The 20,032-nt window shown below is 41.9% G+C and overlaps 2 protein-coding genes across 4 annotated transcripts in view; both read left to right on the forward strand.

The window, feature by feature from the left end:
* The first annotated feature begins 3,484 nt into the window (after nt 1-3,484).
* On the forward strand, nt 3,485-11,249 carry LOC105183592 (ubiquitin-conjugating enzyme E2 Q1). 3 transcript variants are annotated; one of them, XR_849791.3, is made up of 7 exons: nt 3,485-3,883; nt 5,645-5,992; nt 6,076-6,235; nt 6,343-6,494; nt 6,578-6,875; nt 6,960-7,056; nt 10,770-11,249. XR_849791.3 is itself a non-coding variant. In XM_011141846.3 (6 exons), exons 1-6 carry the CDS (start codon nt 3,722-3,724, stop codon nt 6,989-6,991), a joined length of 1,152 nt encoding a protein of 383 aa, XP_011140148.1. In that variant the 5' UTR covers nt 3,485-3,721; the 3' UTR covers nt 6,992-9,730. The 3 variants fall into 3 exon arrangements, 2 of the variants coding, with proteins under 2 accessions (XP_011140148.1, XP_019697107.1); XM_011141846.3 differs by lacking the exon at nt 10,770-11,249 and having other exon boundaries at nt 6,960-9,730; XM_019841548.2 differs by lacking the exons at nt 3,485-3,883; nt 10,770-11,249 and adding an exon at nt 5,540-5,562 and having other exon boundaries at nt 6,960-9,730.
* Nucleotides 11,250-12,200: 951 nt separating this feature from the next.
* The window catches only part of LOC105183602 (uncharacterized), a 147,653-nt gene continuing 139,821 nt past the window's right edge, over nt 12,201-20,032 (forward strand). The window contains exon 1 of the mRNA XM_011141859.3: nt 12,201-13,142. The gene's annotated coding sequence lies outside the window, so the exon portion shown is untranslated. The remainder of the gene's footprint in view (nt 13,143-20,032) is intronic.

Genomic DNA, 20,032 nt, shown 5'->3' on the forward strand with positions numbered 1-20,032 from the left:
GGATATAATGTGAAATAATTTATAGTTATTCGCATCCGGTCCAAAAACGTTAGAGAATATAATTATTTTTAATATATTAGATTAGTATGTTTATTTGTTAACATCTGTTATAAAATAATATGTATTATACTTTATCACGCTATCGTTTGTACATATTTAAAGTATAAGAAATAGGAATATTGCATATTCCAAATAAATTCATGATACAATCAATGATAATTAGTTGCTTATCTTTCACCGTCAAATATACATGTCATTTGTATATAATAACATTTTAAATATAGCGTGGTTTTTATGACATATATATTTTTTGTAGCAGTATATTAACTTTGGAAAAAAAAATAATGATAACGAGTTGGCTCAAGTGTTCTAGTTTCCACAAATATATTTTCGGATACAAAATCTAAGTAACTTTTATTTTGTTACACGAAAATGTAGATACGTTAATTTTTTTATAAAAATTATTAAGTTATATCGCGTGAGAAGGAAGTTACAAATAAATACAAGCTTACACGATCGGAAAGCATTAATTTTCCATATTTTAATTTACATATTTGCAAATGTAGCGCTATTTTTATTCACCAAGTTACATAACGTTAAATTAAAAGCATTTTTCGAGATCATTCTTGATCATTCACAGCAATCGTGAATAGATATGATGTTCATTGTGTAATGAACAAAAAGCTTAAGGCTTCCTTCTTAAAATGCACATGTCATATTTTTGATATAAATAATTTTTCAGTACAAAACGAAATTGAGAGAAAAGCGAAGTAAAAAATTGAGCGATCGCTCGTGCATTTTTCATTTAACTAGATATATTTTGGATATACTGAGCGACGATAATGTTATAATATGCTCGAGACTAAAGACTTCAAACTTTACAATGTTTTATCGAATCGTCTCGTCATCATTTTTACGAAAGTTACAGTCCGTTGAATTTTAAAGTCATACTACTTGAGAGTGTCTGACTTGTATTGAGTCAAATCACGAGATCTCAACTGGTCAAGAGATGAGAAATGAGTACACATCACACATGGTAAAGACTGGGGCCGGGAACCGAACCCGAGACCTTTTGCTATCAAAATGAGTGTTCTTCCAACTGAAAACTACTTATGCAACACCATGCTTCGATATATGATCTTCCTCTTATTCAAGACAGAAAAGAATTTACAAGATTGCCCACATATTCGCTACATCAACTAGTAAGAGTTCAGTTCAGTTCAGTTCAGTTCAATATATGGCTCCAGACACGTCCACATTAAGGCACGTCCACACGCCATTCTCCAGCTTTTTGGCAAGACAATTCCTCTGGGTCTTGATACGAGGATATTCGAGAAGTTAACGATTATTAATAACGATTAAAAGAAAAACAGTGGGGACAATGCGTACGCAGTCCCCACGATCAAAAAATATGCATAGTTATAGGAATCACATCCAACTGCCACGGAAGCGAACAAAAGACTGAACTAGAGTGCGTTCCGTTTCACGCATATGCGCGCATTTATCTATAGTTTATGTCACGTATACGATAAAAAATGCGCGCATATGCGTGAAACGGAACGCACCCCTAATAAGGGTATGAATCACGATCTTAACATCTCGACTGTATGGTGGCGGCTCATAGCGGAGACTTTGGAACTAAATGCAGGTTCATCCACCTGATATTCGAATCTTTTTCAACCGACATTTATCGACTGAGTCACACTTTCGGTAGTGAAACCCCTTATAGCTGCTAGATCTACTATTTAGTCGTGGCACAGCACAACGACAAGTCGGCCGTATCGTCCATTTTCAAGTAGTTACAATTTAACAAATGGTCAGAAACATTTTTCATGTAGCAGATTGACGTTAAATAACGTACTAATAACATCTTTAATATCAGTTATTTGACATCAGCACATATTTACTGAACTGTTTCTTACATTGGAATAGTTTGATCATACTGCATGATTAACCATGTAAATTTTAACTTCAGGATTTTTATTGATAAACTTCAATTTTTATTGAATCATAATTAATACACTCTGCTTATCATAGAGTTAATAATGCCATTAATCGATTCCGGATCGATCAAACTACATACTTCAGTCGAAAATATTATTATCTATATCTATCTAATATAATTAAAATCTAATTAAAATTATTTCTATTTCTAATCTATCTTGTAGGATCTAATTAAAATTAAAAATATGCAACAATTAGATAGACGATAATAATATATTGTTACAATAGCGCCCTGATTTTTGTTAATTTGATGATTTTGAAATTTCCAAAAATCAGTAAGTTAACAAAAGTCAGGGCGCTATTGTAACAATATATTCTTAAGACTAAATAAAGCAAGAAAGCTAGAAACCACTTTTTCTTCCGACAAGTAGTTAGCGAGATATCGTAAGTTAAATATTGAAAAAGTTATGGAGTTTTCTTCAAATATCTCAAAAAATATTAGATAAATCAAAAAATATTTTAGACGAAAGTTGTTCAAATTAACTAGTAGAAAAAAGCAGTGTAATAAAAAGTAAGGGTTTCCATTAAAAAAATGCAAGTTGACCTTCAAATGACCTTGAAAATAGAGATCAAGGTCAAAGTCAAGGTCAACATAAGGTAGCTCACTTAAATCCCTATAACTTTTATTCAGATCATTTTCCTTGAAACTTCAATACTGAAGAGTTACGCTATTGGCTGCGTTCTGATATTCACTGTCAGTACAGAAAATACATAATTTGTGTTACGTATACTATAGATTTTCAATATTGGCAGTGGATTATGGAACGCAGCCACTGTCTGTATTATGGTCACAGTATTCACAGTAACGACACTGCAAATTTCACGTTTCCAAGGGTAGATTGCACATGCGCCGCTGTATTACCTAACCAATAGCGTTACAGACATAGCGTTATATCTTTTTCTATTTCACTTTCTTGCAGAAAAAATATACTATATGTTTCACTCTAACTTATTACACTTAGTTTTGCAGTAAAATTAAAAAGTGCAAAACATCTTTCTGTCACAATTGCTAATTTCAATTTCTGCTCTCTCTTTCTCTCTTTTCCTCTTTCTATATATATATATGTATTTATTTAAATTTTTATTAAATCATATAGAGTACGATTTATTAAATGTTGTAAATGCTTTGAACACTATATAATAGCCTTCCTTTTAACGTTCAAAGTATTTGTAGGCCGTATTCCAAAATTCACTGCCAGCGCTGAAAATTTATAGTTTGCGTGACACAAACTATATATTTTCAGTACTGGCAGTGAATTTTGGAACACGGCCCAAGTCTCAAGTAGACCCTGCTTGCTATTGGCTATGTAGCGGGGTTGCGCATGTGCAATTTATTTTTGGAGACGCTAACATCAAAGGTACCGACAGAGCGTGTCGCTACTAGGTATACTGTGCTATGGTAGTGCGGCGAACAGTGACGAAAATGAACATACCTGAAAACGTCACGCAGATACCGCGTCATGATGTACGAACATGTAGAGATACGTCGCGTTCGATCAGAACGCCTGCCTAACTTCAAGCGCGAGGGCATTTACGACGCCGAGTGAACTCGCACGAGACTAGCCGAGGGTATCTCGGGCCAGTCGCCATTTTGTTGGGTAGTCATCGGGATCGTCGTGTTACTCTCACCTCGGGATTCGTCGTCATTTCGTTCGGACGGACGGTGAAACACCGTGGGACTCGGGGCGCAGCTCTCCTACTACACGCCATCCCGCAAATGGCTTGTCTGAACACCCTCAAGCAGGAAATCAAAACGCTCGAATCTGTCTTCCCCAAGAGCCATGAGAGGTTTCAGATAATGTCCGCGAGCGTGGACGAACTCAGTTGCAGGTTCGTCGGTAAAAATGGGAAGAAGTATGAAATACACGCCAATATCACAGTAAGTGGAACTGTTGCGTGCCCGTACACGTAAGAGTATACGCGAGTGCTGCTTTTCGACCAACCACTGACTCTGTTTAACGCGTCCGTCGTGCATTTGTGCCTGCCTGCCTGCCTGCCTGCCTGCCCTGCCTGCCCTGCCTGTCTGCCTGCCTGCCTGCCTGCCTGTCTGCCTGCCTGCCTGCCTGCCTGCCTGCTTGCCTATCTGTCTGTCTGTCTATCTGTCTGTCTGTCTGTCTGTCTGCTTGCTTGCATGCCTGCTGCGTGCATCCGTTCGTTCGTTGCTTCCTTGCATCCTTGCTTCTCATCGCTTCCTTCGCTCGTACCTTACCTCGTGTCGCTCACTTGCTCTCTTGTGCATCTATCGTTCGATTGAAGACACACTGGCAGTCATACCGCTAATTTGCGTTCCGTGTCAGATGGACAAAGAAACAATGACTCAATACCTGCTGTTTAGGTCCTATTGACAGGACTCGCTTCTAACGGTACCGATTTTACGGTGCTCTCTCACTGCTACCTGTTTTCCCTCGATAGCTCGATCATCCTGACGCCGTTGCCATCGATTTTTTTTCCTCCGTGCATCACCGCCTCCTCGCTCATGCGAGGAACCCTTGTTTGGCAAATGAACAGTAAGCGATAAAGGTCGATGCTTGCTGTGAATTGATAGCGAGCTTTTCTTTCTCTCTCTCTCTCTTTCTCTCTCTCTCTCTTTCTCTCTCTCCCTCCCTCTCTATCTATCTCTCTCTCTCTCTCCCTCTCTCATTTTTCACGAGGTGCGTCTGTTGTTACGCGTCTATCTTTCCGTCGCGGATTTTAAAGAGTCGTGCATCCGTCAGCCTCACCAGTCCCCCAGGTCTGCGCGTTTTCCAGACGACGTCGTGTCTCGTGCTGTGACTGTCACGTTGAAAAGCGCCAAGTGACTGCATTTTTTTTTATCGATTCTAACGCACCGGGATGTTTAAGCAGGACGCGTTCAGCCCAAAAATGCCTCAACCGGAATTGTTGGCCAATTAATGACGCCGTATGTATTAATATCGTCGTCAGGATGTAGAGGTAGAGAGAAAGAGAGACACACGGACAGACAGAGAGGGGGGAGAGAGAAGGGGTGGGAAGGGAGACAGAGAGAGAGAGAGAGAGAGAGAGAGAGAGAGAAAGAGAGAGAGAGACAAAGAAAAAGGAGATCGTAAACCTTGCGTCGTATACAATGTGTCGCGCTCGATCGACCACAATCCCGCATGTCGAATGCGACTTAATCGTTGGGCGAAATTAACAAGGCGTTTCATCTCGTCTCGTAGTATGGAAGCGCGACGCGTCGTAGTACGCACGTAGACGACGTGCGGTGTTAGCGCGAAGAGCATGGCAATCGAGTGCGATCCCACTTTCCTTTTTTTCCTCTTCTCTTTCTTTTTTTAATGCATACGTTCCCCGTACGGTCACGGTGCGTGCTGCATCTCTGCATCTTTCGTGCATCATTTACCGATTGTGCGATAGATGTCAGGTGTGAAGTATGCGTGTGTTGCGTGTGCATGCGTGTATGTGTGCGTATGCGTGAACGTGCGTGCGTGCGCGCGCGCGCGCTTGCGTGCGTACACGGGAGAGTTAATTGTCGCGTTTTGAAGCTCTGTTCGTAAAATTTTGTTGCTGTAGAGTCCGTTTTCCTCTTTACGTATCGATATGTTGGTACGTTTACCCGCAATGCGAGCCACACATGAGAATTGATGTCTACGGTACAGCTGCATCAATGTTAATATTGTTTATACAGGAAACCTATCCTTCTACGCCACCAGTTTGGTTTGCCGAGTCTGAGGAAACCAGTGTTACGAACGCTGTACAAATTTTAAGTAACACAACAGGCCGTGACAACCATGTAATCAACCAAGTGGGAATCCTCCTGAAAGAACTATGCAGACTACATTCGTTACCAGAACCACCAGACGTCGAAAGACTCAGAACGGCCCTGGATCCTTTACGTTTAGGAGGACCAAACGAAGCCGTAGCACAGAGAATGGACGCCGAGGACGTTGACGACTTCGACGAGGACGAAGAGAGCGAGACTGAAGAAGACCTTCACTTGGACATGGACGAGGGAGATGCCAACGCTAAGAGTAAGGTAAAGGAAGAGCGATGTACCTGCAATTGGTTCACTGTGTGTTCATCTGCTGTTACTGTCATCTTGATTCTCTCATGGCACAGGGTGAAGAAATGGATTTGGAACATCTCGCGACGTTGGAAAGGTTGAGACAGAATCAGAGACAAGACTATTTAAAAGGATCTGTTTGTGGAAGCGTACAAGCCACCGATAGACTCATGAAGGAACTACGTGATATTTATCGAAGTGACAGCTTTAAAAAAGGTATATTATCCCTTGGAATTATTGGGTTCCATCCACTTAATCTAAATTATAGTGGTGTATTATCGTGTATTTCATTTGTACATATACTCATGCATCTTCTCTTTTAGGAATGTATAGTATAGAACTAGTAAATGACAGTTTATACGAATGGAATATCAGGTTGATGTGCGTAGATCCTGATTCACCACTTCATAGCGATCTCATTCTTCTAAAAGAGAAAGAGGGCAAAGACAGTATTCTTCTCAACATGCTTTTTAAGGTATCCTATTTGTGTAAACTAAACATTCTGAAGCGTGTTGCGCGATAGTTTGCGATTTTGAGTAAATTATTCGCACGTTGCAGGAAACTTATCCATTCGAACCTCCATTCGTAAGAGTTGTACATCCCATCATTTCCGGTGGGTATGTTCTTGTGGGAGGCGCGATTTGTATGGAACTCCTCACGAAACAAGGATGGAGTTCGGCGTATACAGTGGAAGCTGTTATAATGCAGATTTCAGCGACGCTAGTGAAGGGCAAAGCGCGTATACAATTCCAAGGATCAGGTGGTGCTGGCAAAGTGTGCGGTGGACAAGGCCAATATAGTTTGGCACGTGCCCAACAGTCATTCAAGTCTCTTGTACAAATACATGAAAAGAATGGTGAGGATATGCCCGTCCGACTATACGCTAGTTCCTTCGTGCCATTCGTAGAGTTGAAATTGATTTCATTTTGTGTTTCGGCAGGTTGGTTTACGCCCCCTAAGGAGGATGGCTAATGAACAGCGGTTACCCAATCGTACCGAGAAATATGACACGTGCTTACAGACGAGACTTTAATTCGGTGTGTGCCCAACAAGTAATTGTTATGATAATGATTTGATACACAAACACAGCAGTAACTAGGTAACTTAAGATATTGAATTAATCTAACGTATAATTCCTTTGATGGCTAAAAAAGCTGCCGTGCAGTTTGGTTTCGTATCTACAGATTTTTGGTCATTAGCGGTTAGATCGCTAATTGTGTATTGGTAAATGTAAGGTATCAATCGTTTCATCTGGAATTGATTCTTATGTTTTGACTGAGAATCCCCATTGTTATGAACGACATAGTAATTTTAGTACTTTCCCGAAGATACATATGTGTTGTACGTGCGAAACAGTATAAATATTCTGAAAAATGCGTTTGCGCAATCGTGCTTCCTGTCTTTTTAACGGGAGGAGATTATAGTTAGCATTTTTAGATTAATAATACTGGAGAGATTTTTAAGCGTTTCTTTCATTATTTTATTATTATAAGTACCACATTCTTTGTTTCCTACCAAAAAAAAAATGGATGTTTTTTGTGCAATTCAGTGACAAGAAAAGTGGATGTCACTTAATTTTTTGAAACCATTTTGCAGCCACCGGTATCTCATGAGCGATGTATTATGCGAGTGCACAACCAAAGCATTTCTCAACAAATTTAATCGGAAATAAAATGACTAAATAGGATATGAGATAAAAGTGTAGCTTCATATCGGGAGGCTCTAGAGAGTACACGATCATAGAAGTCACAAAAGTTTTAGCAAACTTTTCAGACTTGCAGTTAAATGTGTTTCGTAAAGCTAATTTTCTCTGTAAACAGTAATCAAGTCAGATTTTTGACACAAGAAGCAATATTTTTTTACATTCGGCAAATAGCGTATTCCGCAACATTGGTAGACTAGGTGATATGTAGAGCCTTGTAATGCTTGTATCGTGTACAACGCAGTAATTAATATGCATGTTCATCTTTTGCTTAGAAAGTAGGAGCGAGGCAGATACTAATGTATAAGTATCGTAAAGTCGTGCGCATTTTATGTTTTTCTCAGGTAGTAAAACCGTGAAACTTTGATTTGAGAGATCGTCGATTTTTTTCTATCGCAAGATTATTATTGAGAGATCGCCTGTAGAGCTTTCTATAACATAATACCATATATCCTGTTGTAACGTTCAATCGAGTATAGGAGTTTGAAAGATGTATAGATGTATATAATGCAAGTACTCTTTAGAGTCTTTTTACCAGAAGGCACAAACGCAATGGAAGCTTGAAGGTTTTGGTTGTGTGTTTCATCTAAATTCATGATTTGACTCTTTATTGTTTCCGATATGTCGCAGTTTCCTAGTTATAAAACGATACGTTGTGCCCATACAGACGATCTGTAATTTTTCTCTCAATACAAGATGAGCGAGCTGAATATTTTTTGGTGGAATTAATTCTTATGCGCAAATTTGTTTTCGAAGAGCTATCGGTTGCCCGCAAATAGTAATAATCAACAGTGACATAATTATTATTTGCACTAGTAATCCAATTACCATTGTTTACAATGATGCATTTATCATGATACATTAATTGACATCGGTAATTCGCAACTGACCACAATGGAGAAATTTTCTCGAATGATGATCATTTTATGCGCACCGCAGTAATCAGCCATCATTCGCGTGACGAGTAAATGGCCAAACTTTACGTATATACGCTTCTAAAGCGAATTTGTCCATTAGAATTAATAACGGATATCATAACGCTAATAACACACTTTAGTGACTTTAATTTTCGCTACCAAATTATACGCAAGCTACGCGAGCTGACGATTTGCTGTTTTCACGCAAAGGAAAAAAGGAAGAAAAAGAAGAAAATAACTGCATTAGATTTGTCCTCGTATTTTCGTATTACGGCATGGAAACTGTATAAATTGCAATAATTGATTCCTAATTGCTTTAATACTCTCCAAATTTATATCGCACTTACTGAGCATCTATGCATCTATTTGTTTCGTACATACATGCATACATACACGACACACATTGCCCCTTGATCGCGCGTACGCGCGCGCACGCACATACATACATACGTACATACACATAAAATACATGCATATATACATACACATATTCTGTTCCTCGTGCTTCATCTTCCTACGTGATTACAAATGTAGTTTTCGCTACTGCACATTTCCAACTGGGAAGAATTTTCGTTATTTCCCGTAAGCACATCACAACTGCATCTCTTTTCATTTTCTTGTAAATATTATATCAATATTGCAACAATAGCTGAGATCGAACGGTTGTATTTGAGTGACTCTCGTTTCAAGTATCGTTCTTTTTATACATATCTGTGAATCATTATCGCGTTTGCTCTCGTTAGCGAGATAAAGGAAAAAGCATACCCTACTAATATCGTATGGAGATGGAGCAAGTACATGTGTTATTTGACGAGATAACATATGTACACTGTGTATTGGTACACATGATTATTGGTATAACTGAATCGAGTAGCGTGGATCATTAGTTTCGTTCGCGGTACCGTTAAACTCGTTCTGTGAGGAAATCGTATGAGCAGTATCGTCATATAAATAATAGATTCTTAAGTATAGATGTGCGATCATCGAGCTCGTTGTCAGTGGGTATCACGATTTGTACAGCCGCGCCCGTTTGACACTGAGTAACTGGTTGTTCGACGTTCGTTATAAACGTTATGTTCTTCTTTGCCAAAACTCTTCTTCGTTCCCGTCTCTGTTAAGTTTTTCTTTTGTATATGATCGTATATGATCGCGGGGAGTAATGTGACATGTGTATATTTTTGCTACAAATATCGTTAAGACCTTTCATTTTTCGTAGAACATTCGACTCTTGCCGGCATTCTTCTTGACGGTTTTACAAAGATCTCTCGGCGTAAGGTCGACGATGTTGTACACACACGATTAGTTCGGTTTAATTATACATTTAATAAACGACGTATCACGAGTTAAAAAAGGATGACGATAGATGCGTAATAAGTAAGAAGATGAGAATAAGCCTGGCGCGCATGGCGCGCCGGGATTCGTTCAAGATTGTACATTTCGTTTTTTTTATTGTATACGAGAACTGTGCGTGTATAAAACGAAAGAAAAGCGCAAAGGTGTGAACGTTTGAGAATATCTACAGCCGGATGTTACACAACTACACTGGAATACACTTTTCAAACCTTTAGATTATGTGCAGCGCGGCATAGTCATAAAAGAAGAACCTACGACGTTATCACGTTATACATTCGAAGCGATCTATTTAAAGACTGATAAAGAAAAAAAAAACGAAGCGGAGCTTGAACGTTCTTTTCTTCCACACATATTACATCTGTAACAAAATGTATCTTTCACGCGAGACTTCGATTCGTGAGCATAATGAGCGAGAGACATATCTCTCTCGAGCGATTTATCCGCATTGAACGGGATTTTCTGCATTTTCTCTTTCACGAGAATGAGCGCGATTTACGAGATGAATGCGTATTCGAGAGGTATTTGTACGAGGGCAACACGCGGTGCCAATTCAAGAAGATGGATGTATTTGTATTTGTGGCAAAAATAGTATTTCGTCTAAAGTCTCTTTTCAAATTCGTTCGTTTCACTTTCTACGATTTATTATCGATGTGGATATATCTGTTTATAATTATCCGTTGTCGCGTTGACTCGCTTTTAAGTAAATTGCGAATTGATTTAACGACGAGATGTTTCCTTCTTCTCTCGTTTATTTTTATACTTTTTTTCTGTTTAAAAGGGAGAGCACCCGGTTCACGCGGAACATAAACGAGTGAACGAGGCTTGATGGGAGTGAGGAGTATATTTGGAAATTATAAGAGGAACATTAAAGAGAAAGAGATCCACACATGTACCTGGTTGCCGATCCATATTCTAATCTCTTGGTAGTCAGTAACAGTCTTCGTTTCGCTTGAACCGTGGTACCCGATTGTATCCGTTTGGTACTACTCGGGTTGTAAAACTTTGTGTATCATGTTAAGTATACTGCTATGACTTAACTCTCTCATATTGTAACATTCTCTGACGAGGGTCTAGACTTTCGGATCGAAGCAGCGTGTGTGTGCGTGTGTGTGTGTGTGTATGTGTGTGTGTGTATGTCGTACGCGTCGAGAGAAGTCGCGATTGATATCTCTCTTGTTTTCGGATTTGTGCCGCGCATCAAACGAAAATCGTCCCTCGTGTCCCGTTTTTCTCTTCGCGCACACGTGTTCTCTCTCTCTCTCTCTCTCTCTCTCTCTCTCTCTCTCTCTCTCCTCTCTCTCTCTCTCCTCTCTCTCCTCTCTCTCTCTCCTCTCTCTCTCTCCTCTCTCTCTCCCTCTCTCTCTCGCTCTTGCTCTCGCTCTCGTTTTCCCTCTTTCTTTCCTTTTTTTTCCCTTTTTTTTTTCCTTTTTTTTTTTCGTAGCCGCCGTTCCTTTTTTTTCCTTTTTTTTAGTAGCCACTTTCTCGACGTGGACGATATTCCCCGAGTCTAAACCCCATAAATTAAATTCACGTCTCACCATCTCTGTCTGCATTGTCCTACTTGCGTATAATTACCGATTACTCATCGGTCAATCGCGAACGATCGATCCATTTTTGTTAATCGGTCGTGTCGTTCTCATTGTCAATCTATAATCTTAAGATTACTCTACGTATCTTAAATCTGCTCCACTTGTATATCGTACCATTTATCGACTTGAGTGAAATTTCCATAATTCTCTAATATATCGAGCATTATACTTTCTCTCTCTCTCTTTCTCTCTCTCTCTCTCTCACTCTCACTCTCTCTCTCTCTCTCTCTCTCTCTCTCTCTCTCTCTCTCTCTCTCTCTCTCTCTCTCTCTCTCTCTCTCACTCTCACACCACGATATTTCACGTTAAGTTACGTTAATTATTATTTAGGAGAACGCTACGAAACAGAAAATAAAGATTTTAATAAAAAAGACAAAAAGACGAACATTCTGTGATCTCAATACTCGCATGTCATACTCGCGTGTTATCCTGCTTCGTCGTCGTTTTTATACATGTATCATCCGTCCACTTATCGCGAGCACACATAATCGTGTAATCATTTTATCAACAAAACTCGACCGCTTTCTCTCTCTCTCTCTCTCGCTCTCTCTCGCTCTCTCTCGCGGCCAGCGTCCCCACTCCGCGCTGTTAGTTCTGACGTTCAAGTGGGGGAAAAGCCGCCGTGGAAGACGCTTCCGAGTTTTGTTTTTACTACGCGCGCGAGTGTCTCGTGGCGAGGACGTCCTTGTGCCTAGTCTCCGTACACACGAGAGCGTACACACGATTGGTCTCGTCGCTGTATTTTTCACACGAACATTAACGCTCGACATTCCGCCAGTCGTGTGGTGGAATTCTCATTAATCCGTGGCCGGCACTTGCGAAATTTGCTCGTAAGATGACGGCCAAGCGATCGACCGATCGCTCGCCGCGATCGAAGCTGCGCATCGATCGATCTATCGTCCTGACGTGAGCTCTCGCAGCCACGTTCAGTTAACGGACACCCGCGGTGCGAGTTGGTGTCGTGTCGTAGTGTTCGCGGAAATTCGCACTCGTCAAGCGGCACCGAGCCACCGGCGACTTTGATTGTGTGCTCACGTCCAGCTGGACTCGATTCGTAATTCGGCCAAAGTGATCAGACGCATTGCAAGGAACGGACTCGCGACGTATTTGATCGCGCATCCCCCTCGCCCGCCGGCGCGGCGGAGGACAACGGCCGACATAGTGGTTCGTTCACGATGATTCGAGAATCGCTGTGAAGTTAGCGCGCGGTGTCCCTTCTTCGCGTGCGTCTCTCTCTCTCTCCCTCTCTCTCTCTCTCTCTCTTTCTCTCTCTTTCTCTCTCTTTCTCTCTCTACCGCTCCTCATCTCTCTTTCATTCGTGTAACTCGAGCGAAATAACGAGCGCGCTCCAGATCGGACGAGTGTCGGTCGTGTTTAGTCGACGATCGTAATTAATGGCCGGGCGCTTTTTCTCGCGCTCGCGTGATCGCGTAAATGAGTGTGCCAGTGAATCTTTCATCGTGTTTGGAGCCAGGAGAGGAGAATCATAATCGGATCAGTAGCCAGCGTTCGCGGAACGGGATTTGACGGAGCGCTGCGGGATGCGGCTGTGTGTCCTACCGGTGAGTAAATTCATTCATGCATTATACTTTAATTGAACCGAACGCGCACGAACATGCATGCGTTCGCGGAGAATTAATGGCGCATTTAACGAGGTGCTTCAAACCGCCGGCCGGGTTTCCCTTTAACGGGGCAGAAGTTTGGAAAAAGTATCTCGCGCTGCTGCGGAGCGTGTAACAAAGCATCGTAACGGTATGGCATCGTAACGAATGTGTACTCGTGGCCGAAATCACAACGTGGCTGATATTTGACGACCGAGCTGACGCTGATTTAATAACTCGCAGATTTAACGACTCTGTTTGATTAAGTCGATCTCAAGGGCGTAGCGTGCCGAAGGACGCGGCGTTGCGCGGTAAACAAAGCGGCTGCTTTCGAGTTTCGTGAGCGTGACCTTGGTATTATTACAGGCACGGAGAATTGATCGTCAATTTTGCGCCTTATTCACGGGCTCAAATCGTTTGATAGTGTTCTTTCGTAATCGCGAAGATAAATATCTCTATTCTCTTTCTCCCCTGACTTCATGTCCGCGAAGACGAATAAACCGAGCTGCGGATGTTTTCGCTGGGTAAATAAACGAAAGTACCATCGTGAGAGACTATCGAATTTTCCCAACACCGATGTGACGCTACGTGTTTATGAGAGACTCCAGGCGCGTCGTTTGTATCTAGTTTATTTACTGATTGAATTTTATTTATTTTCCGTCTTTGATCCGCTTTACACTCTTCATTCATCCATCTAATCCATCGAATGTGATAAAAACAGGTCGTCCCGTGTTTACGAACTCTAATTAATCATCTCGCCTAAAGAGCCGCGAGAGGATATTTTTCTGGATCAATACAGCAACTCGTATGTGAAATCTTTGTTAATTAGAAATTAATTAGGTGTAGAGACAAGGGAAAAAAGTCCAAATCGATAAAGAGGCGGTTCATTCTGCGAGAAAGGGGGCCGGGGGGGATTTTATTTATGGGAATTAAGGGTACAGAGTCGATGAATTTTTTTTACAAAGAAGTATATGAATATATCGGACACTTTGAAAAAAAATCTTTATGTTCAAAAATCTATTCTCTGTATGTCGAGATGAATATTTATACAACGTAGAGTAAATATTGGGACAGTATCTTTCGTGATGGTAATATTCATTGCTCGAAAAGGATTGAGAAATCGCTTTTTTAGACGCCTGAAGCATATTGAATCACAGTATTGAATCTCCTTCGTCAGTATTCACTCGAATTGAAATTTATTATTGAAATTGATTTACTGTAAATCTCGAGAATGCTGATTTGTGCCTCTAATTTCTAAGGCGAGCCCTATCGTGAATATCTGTTTTTTTTTCCGTTTAACATTGTTATTTTATCGAATTTATCCTTTTATCTGTGCACAACATTGTTGAGCACAAAACAGTTGAACGAACATATTTGTATTTCGTCTTTTATTTTCGCGGTTAATTTGGAGTTATATAACTGTTTAACTATTCAATCGATATGGCGGTCCCCTAATTGCCGTGGGCGTTGCATTTTCATTAATTTATTGATTTTATTTAGCATGTTATTAATTTTAAAATATTAATTTTAAAATCGGTATTGATACCTAGGAAAATACTCCGCATTGCGCACGCTCGTTGAAAGCTCCACTGAAGGGATTTGCCTTACGCGATTAGTTTCGCTGGTGTTACTTGCTACATTGTGTCTGTTGTTTATGACATTGCGTTCTCGCGGAGATATAAACGTTGGAAGTCGCTGATCCACATATATGTACGTAGTACGCGCAAGCAGGTCTGATCGCTAATTTCCCCTGCAGAGAGAGACGGCGAAAGAGAATACTAATTTTCAGTTATCGCGGTAATCGCGGCTTTCACGGTCGCTCGGATTAACTCGTCGCGAATGAATCGCTTTATGTGAAATTAATTAGCTCGACGATGCACAGAGGGCTTCTGGAGTTTCAACATTCAATATCTTTGTATGTAAGCGTCGAGATTCCATTGAGCCAAAAAGGCCCGCTCCAATTTGTCAGATTAGATTAATTAGGAGAAAGAAAAACTTGATCCCTTGATCCGCATTCCCGCTCAATTCTCACCTTTGAACATATCTGTTAAACTGACATAACTACTTTCGCACAATCGAATGCGGTTCGTAGAAATTTAATGCTTTTTCATTGTCACATTGTTACTGTATTCGCGATTTGTGCCTGAAAGAATAGTTTGTACAACATACCATAAAAAGATGCTTTTAAAAGTAATATTTTAATGTATCAGTATCTATTCTAACTGGTAATATTTCAATTGCTGTTAGTTAATGAAATATCACTTTCCAATCGCATTTTATTAATTCATCTTGAACGGTCAGCAGAAAAATTATACATGATAATAGATGCTTAAAAATATCAGCTTTTCAATGAGACCTTAACCCATTAATGCCGGCTGGGATAGAAATTTCGCGTTGATCTCAATGTTATGAATTTTTATGAAAATGCTCGAAAATTTTAATCCAAAGTACATTACCAGGGATTTGCGAGATCGCTCTTTCCGAATCCGCTGCGAGAATAATAAAAAATGAGTGTTTGTATTGATTTGTAACGGGTTTTTTTTTCCAAAAAATGCGATTTTTTCTCGTCAATTTTTTTTTAAATCACGGATTTCCTCCTTGATAAAAATGTTGAATATTACTGAAAAGTACTCCAATCGTGTCCTCGAGACTTGTAATTTCAAAAATACATATCTGGACGTAAAATTTTCTGTACTTTTCAAATCTGTAATAAAAAATATAAGTTTTGCACCAAAAAATCAACGTTGGGCTCCGTTAAGCCCAAAAAGTACATCGGACCTAAATTTGGGGCCTACCACGTGAAAGAACTCGATCAACAGGACAACTTTAATTTTGGATAATTTTTCGTAAAAATGCACTCATAACGAGTTATTCGACGGAGTTTCCAAGAATCTGGCGATATCTATGGTGATATATGCATACGGTCGTCATATTGAAATTACTGAATTGCAAAAAATTTCAGAACCACATATATTTTAAGTACAAGTCTCGAGGACACGATTGGAGTACTTTTCAGTAATATTCAACATTTTTATCAAGATGAAATCCATGATTAAAAAAAAAAAATTGATGAGAAAAAATCACATTTTTTGGAAAAAACCGTTGCAAATCAATAACACTCATTTTTTATGATTCTCGCAGCAGATTCGGAAAGAACGACCTCGCAAACCCCTAGTAATGTACTTTGGATAAAAATTTTCGAGCATTTTCATAAAAATTCATAACATTGAGATCAACGCGAAATTTCTGTCTCAGCCGGCATTAATGGGTTAACGTAGCTTAATGCTACGTCGATACCGGGTTACATGGGTCTTAGGTACTTCAACTCTAAATTAGATCCTTATCACACATGTTTCCGTTTTATTACCTTCGCGCGCTGGCGGTGAATAAATAATTTTCAGAATATCGCAAAGAGTTAGGAACAAAATGACATCGAAAAGATACATGTTAGATTTTACCACAGTGATTTCATCCGCTTGATGAATCTCCCCTTCTCATTCCTCTCTTTCTCGTTAAAATTCTTTCCCCTTTTACCGCTCACAGTTTCGAAACTCTCGGTCTCTCGACAATGTCCCTCGAGAAGTAAGAAAGGCAGGTACATTTTGCATCTTCGGCAAGGCAATGCATCGTGTCCTGTTACAAGTTCCACTCATTATTATCGTACGTGCAACCGTACCAACAAGTACGTCGAGTTTGTCGCGACGAGTAGCTCGTGTCTCGTGCTCTCTCTCCGCCCTCCTCTCCCCCGCCTCCCTCCCTCTCTCTCTCTCTCTCTCTCTCTCGCTCTCTCGTAAATTAAACGTACGTAGGGGCAGACTCGCGACTCCGTAGAAACGCGCGCGCAATCCCGCCGTGTCGTAGGAAACGTAGTGGTGGTCGGTGCAGACGACGGCCGCATCCGACCGTCCGTAAACAGTTTACGGATGCATGCGTTTAAGCGCGAGTGAGCGCGTAACGCGCTGAATCACGAACAAAGGGTAATAGCGCTCGTAACTCGAATATTAACAGGGTCTGGCTCGATTCAATTTACCGCGGCGCGGTGGCCAAAATTGGTTCGTCTAACACCCCCGCCGTTGATCCTCGTCAGTCGCACGTTCACCGGCGTTCGCTCCGCCGACGGCGTCTTCGCTTCGCGAAGCCTGCCGTAGCGATACCGGACATTGGCCACGGATGCGCAAACACGTGTATACACATCGTCATCCACATACCCCTCTCACGTCGATACGCGTTCGTCGCGGCCGCGGACGCGCGCGCGCGCGCACTCGTGAATCTACACCTTCGCCGCACGAGCAGCTAGACGAAGTATCAACAGGTGCTGTCAGTCGGTTGTTTCGCTTAATCGGTTTCTATTCTGTCCGAGACTTCTAAGCTTCGCCCGGCAATTCCTGACACTCCCCTGGGGGAATCTTAGACACGCGCCAGACACCCGTTCCGCGCCATTTCCGCAGCGTCGGCTCGAGCGTGCAGCTTGTTAGAGCTTACAAATGGCGTTTAAACCTGAAGAAGAACAGGGAGTAGCGACTTGCCGGAACGACCGGGCTCGAGCGCGATTGTATAATCGAGATGCGACTCGACCACACTCGGCCAATTACTTCCGACCGCGAATTGACCTCTCTGATGACACGGAGTGTCGCGGATGGAAGTCCGCGTTTTGCGAGTTATCTCGTTTCCCTTTGTAATTTACCCCCGATGGCCACGTGACCCGCGGAGTTCAGTCGACTGAGTCGTTCTGCTGTCGCGTCAATTCCGATCTCTTTCTCTCTCTCTCTCTCTCTCTCTCTCTCTCTCTCTCTCTGTGTGTGTGTGTGTGTGTGTGTGTGTGTGTGTGTGTGTGTATCGCGAGAGCCAGTTTTGTGCTGTTTCATTCACATGCAATTAAAGGATACTCGATTCTGGCAGGATGAAATAATAAAACGCGTCGTAAACGGCCGGCAATGAGGTAAGTTTGGCACTCGTCCCGTTGGCCAGCGCCAAACCCATTCCGAGATTGAATCCCACAAAACTGACTGCGCGTCACGGTGTTATAATTAATTTATAATACCCCCTAATTGCACGGCCATGTCGGACGTGGCTGTCCGGACATTTAATTTGCTCGCTAATTAAACAGGCTGCGTCCTGTTGGAATGCAACGTGCGACCATTTCGCGCTTCTCGTCATGGTAGTCGCGCCATACTCCGAGTCACCCTCGCGAAAGCCTTGCGAGACGCGACGCGGAGATGCAATTCGTATCGCTGTTGCAGCGAAACTCACGAGCTTCGCTCTCATCCTCTTCTCTTTCCTACTTTTGTTATTATACAAATGTATAAAAGGCTTAACACTTGAGAGGACTTATCCCAGGACGCAAATAAACTTATACTTTTCTCTCTCTCTCTCTCTCTCTCTCTCTGTCTCTCTATCTCTGTCTCTCTCTGTTTCTCCCCTCTTTTGTACACAAAAAGGCTCGCAGTTCGTGAGATATTCGCAAAAACGTAAGGCAATAATTAATCTTGAAAAGAGTAGCTCCGAGACTCGTGTCTCCATGCGCAGTTATTGCTGTCGCTGCTGCTGTTGTTGTTTGGGCTTCCTAAAATTAGCCGAGTCTCATGAATATTTCTCATTTCCACCGAATATGAGAGAAGCACCGAATGCGCACGGGAGAGAACGATTCTATCTTACATCGCCGGACGAATATGCCGTCGCTCGCTCTCTCATACCCTGTCTCTCTCTCTGTCTCTGTCTCTCTCCCTCCCTCCTTCCCTCCCTCCCTTCCTCGTTCGCTCGCCGCTGTCACGTTTTCTCGCACCTGCAGTCCATTACATCTTCCGATGATTCGTGAGGCATTCGTAGCCACCCCGCGATTCGTGCTTTCGCCGTTACGTGTCCGGCATAGCTTCCGAGAGGAGAGGTAACATGTTGGTAAAATTGCAGTCGCTCGGGCACGAAAGTAGCACGCACCTGTAACACGCGGAATACGGAAGAAGGGGAGCGAGAGCGACACAGAGAGAGAGAGAGAGAGAGAGAGGGGAGGGCCGCTTATGATGACACTTGAAATACAGTCCCTTTCGCCGAATGAGCTTTCATATCCGGTCATAGCTGAAACGCAAATTCTCGCGGTCGAACACGGACACGCATGCGCGCGCGTACGGCAAATGCACGTGCGTTTTATATATTGCCATTATTAACACGCGATTTGCACGCGCGTGCATTCGGTGCTGACCGAGCGCTGGTCTGATCGTCGCAATTGCCGCACTGTACCGGAGTGTAATCATTTCATATGACGTGTAATCATTTTACGAGCGCTATTAGCGCATTATGCAATTATTACGGAAGTCCGGATGTGAACGGCCGGGCGCGCACCGGCGGGATGATTATCGACAGACAGGTAACGATATGTTGATGGGCCATTGACGACAGCACCGCCGATAATATAGCGCCACATACAGTGGGGTGGAATAGTATCGTTTATGTATTTTAGAGAGACAATTGACACGTGAAATGGTAGCGAGCGCGGTTGTACCTACGAAATGAAGTTGTTCCTCTTGCTCGAACAACTTTCAACACTTTGACGTTGTGTATGAAGTCACGCATGTCCTCGGTTTATCCCATTGATCGTGCCGATTGATTCGTCCGATCATTCATTCGAATTGCCGCTACGCTCGTAAATGTTCATTTTTTTCGCATGCGCGCGCGTCTCCCACGCGAGGACAATTTCGCGTGTGTATATTTCTGATTTTTCTTTTTTTCGCGTGGATCAATCATCACTTTTGCATGAACGTTACATCTGTATTATTTTTTCACTCCGCGTTTTATTTAATTGTCTTGCCACGTATCCACGTAACGGATAACCCCGCGCGTGAAAATGATAAAAAAGA

The sequence above is a fragment of the Harpegnathos saltator genome, unplaced genomic scaffold (genome assembly GCF_003227715.2).
Source record: "Harpegnathos saltator strain DR-91 unplaced genomic scaffold, Hsal_v8.6 scaffold585, whole genome shotgun sequence".
Lineage (NCBI taxonomy): Eukaryota > Metazoa > Arthropoda > Insecta > Hymenoptera > Formicidae > Harpegnathos > Harpegnathos saltator.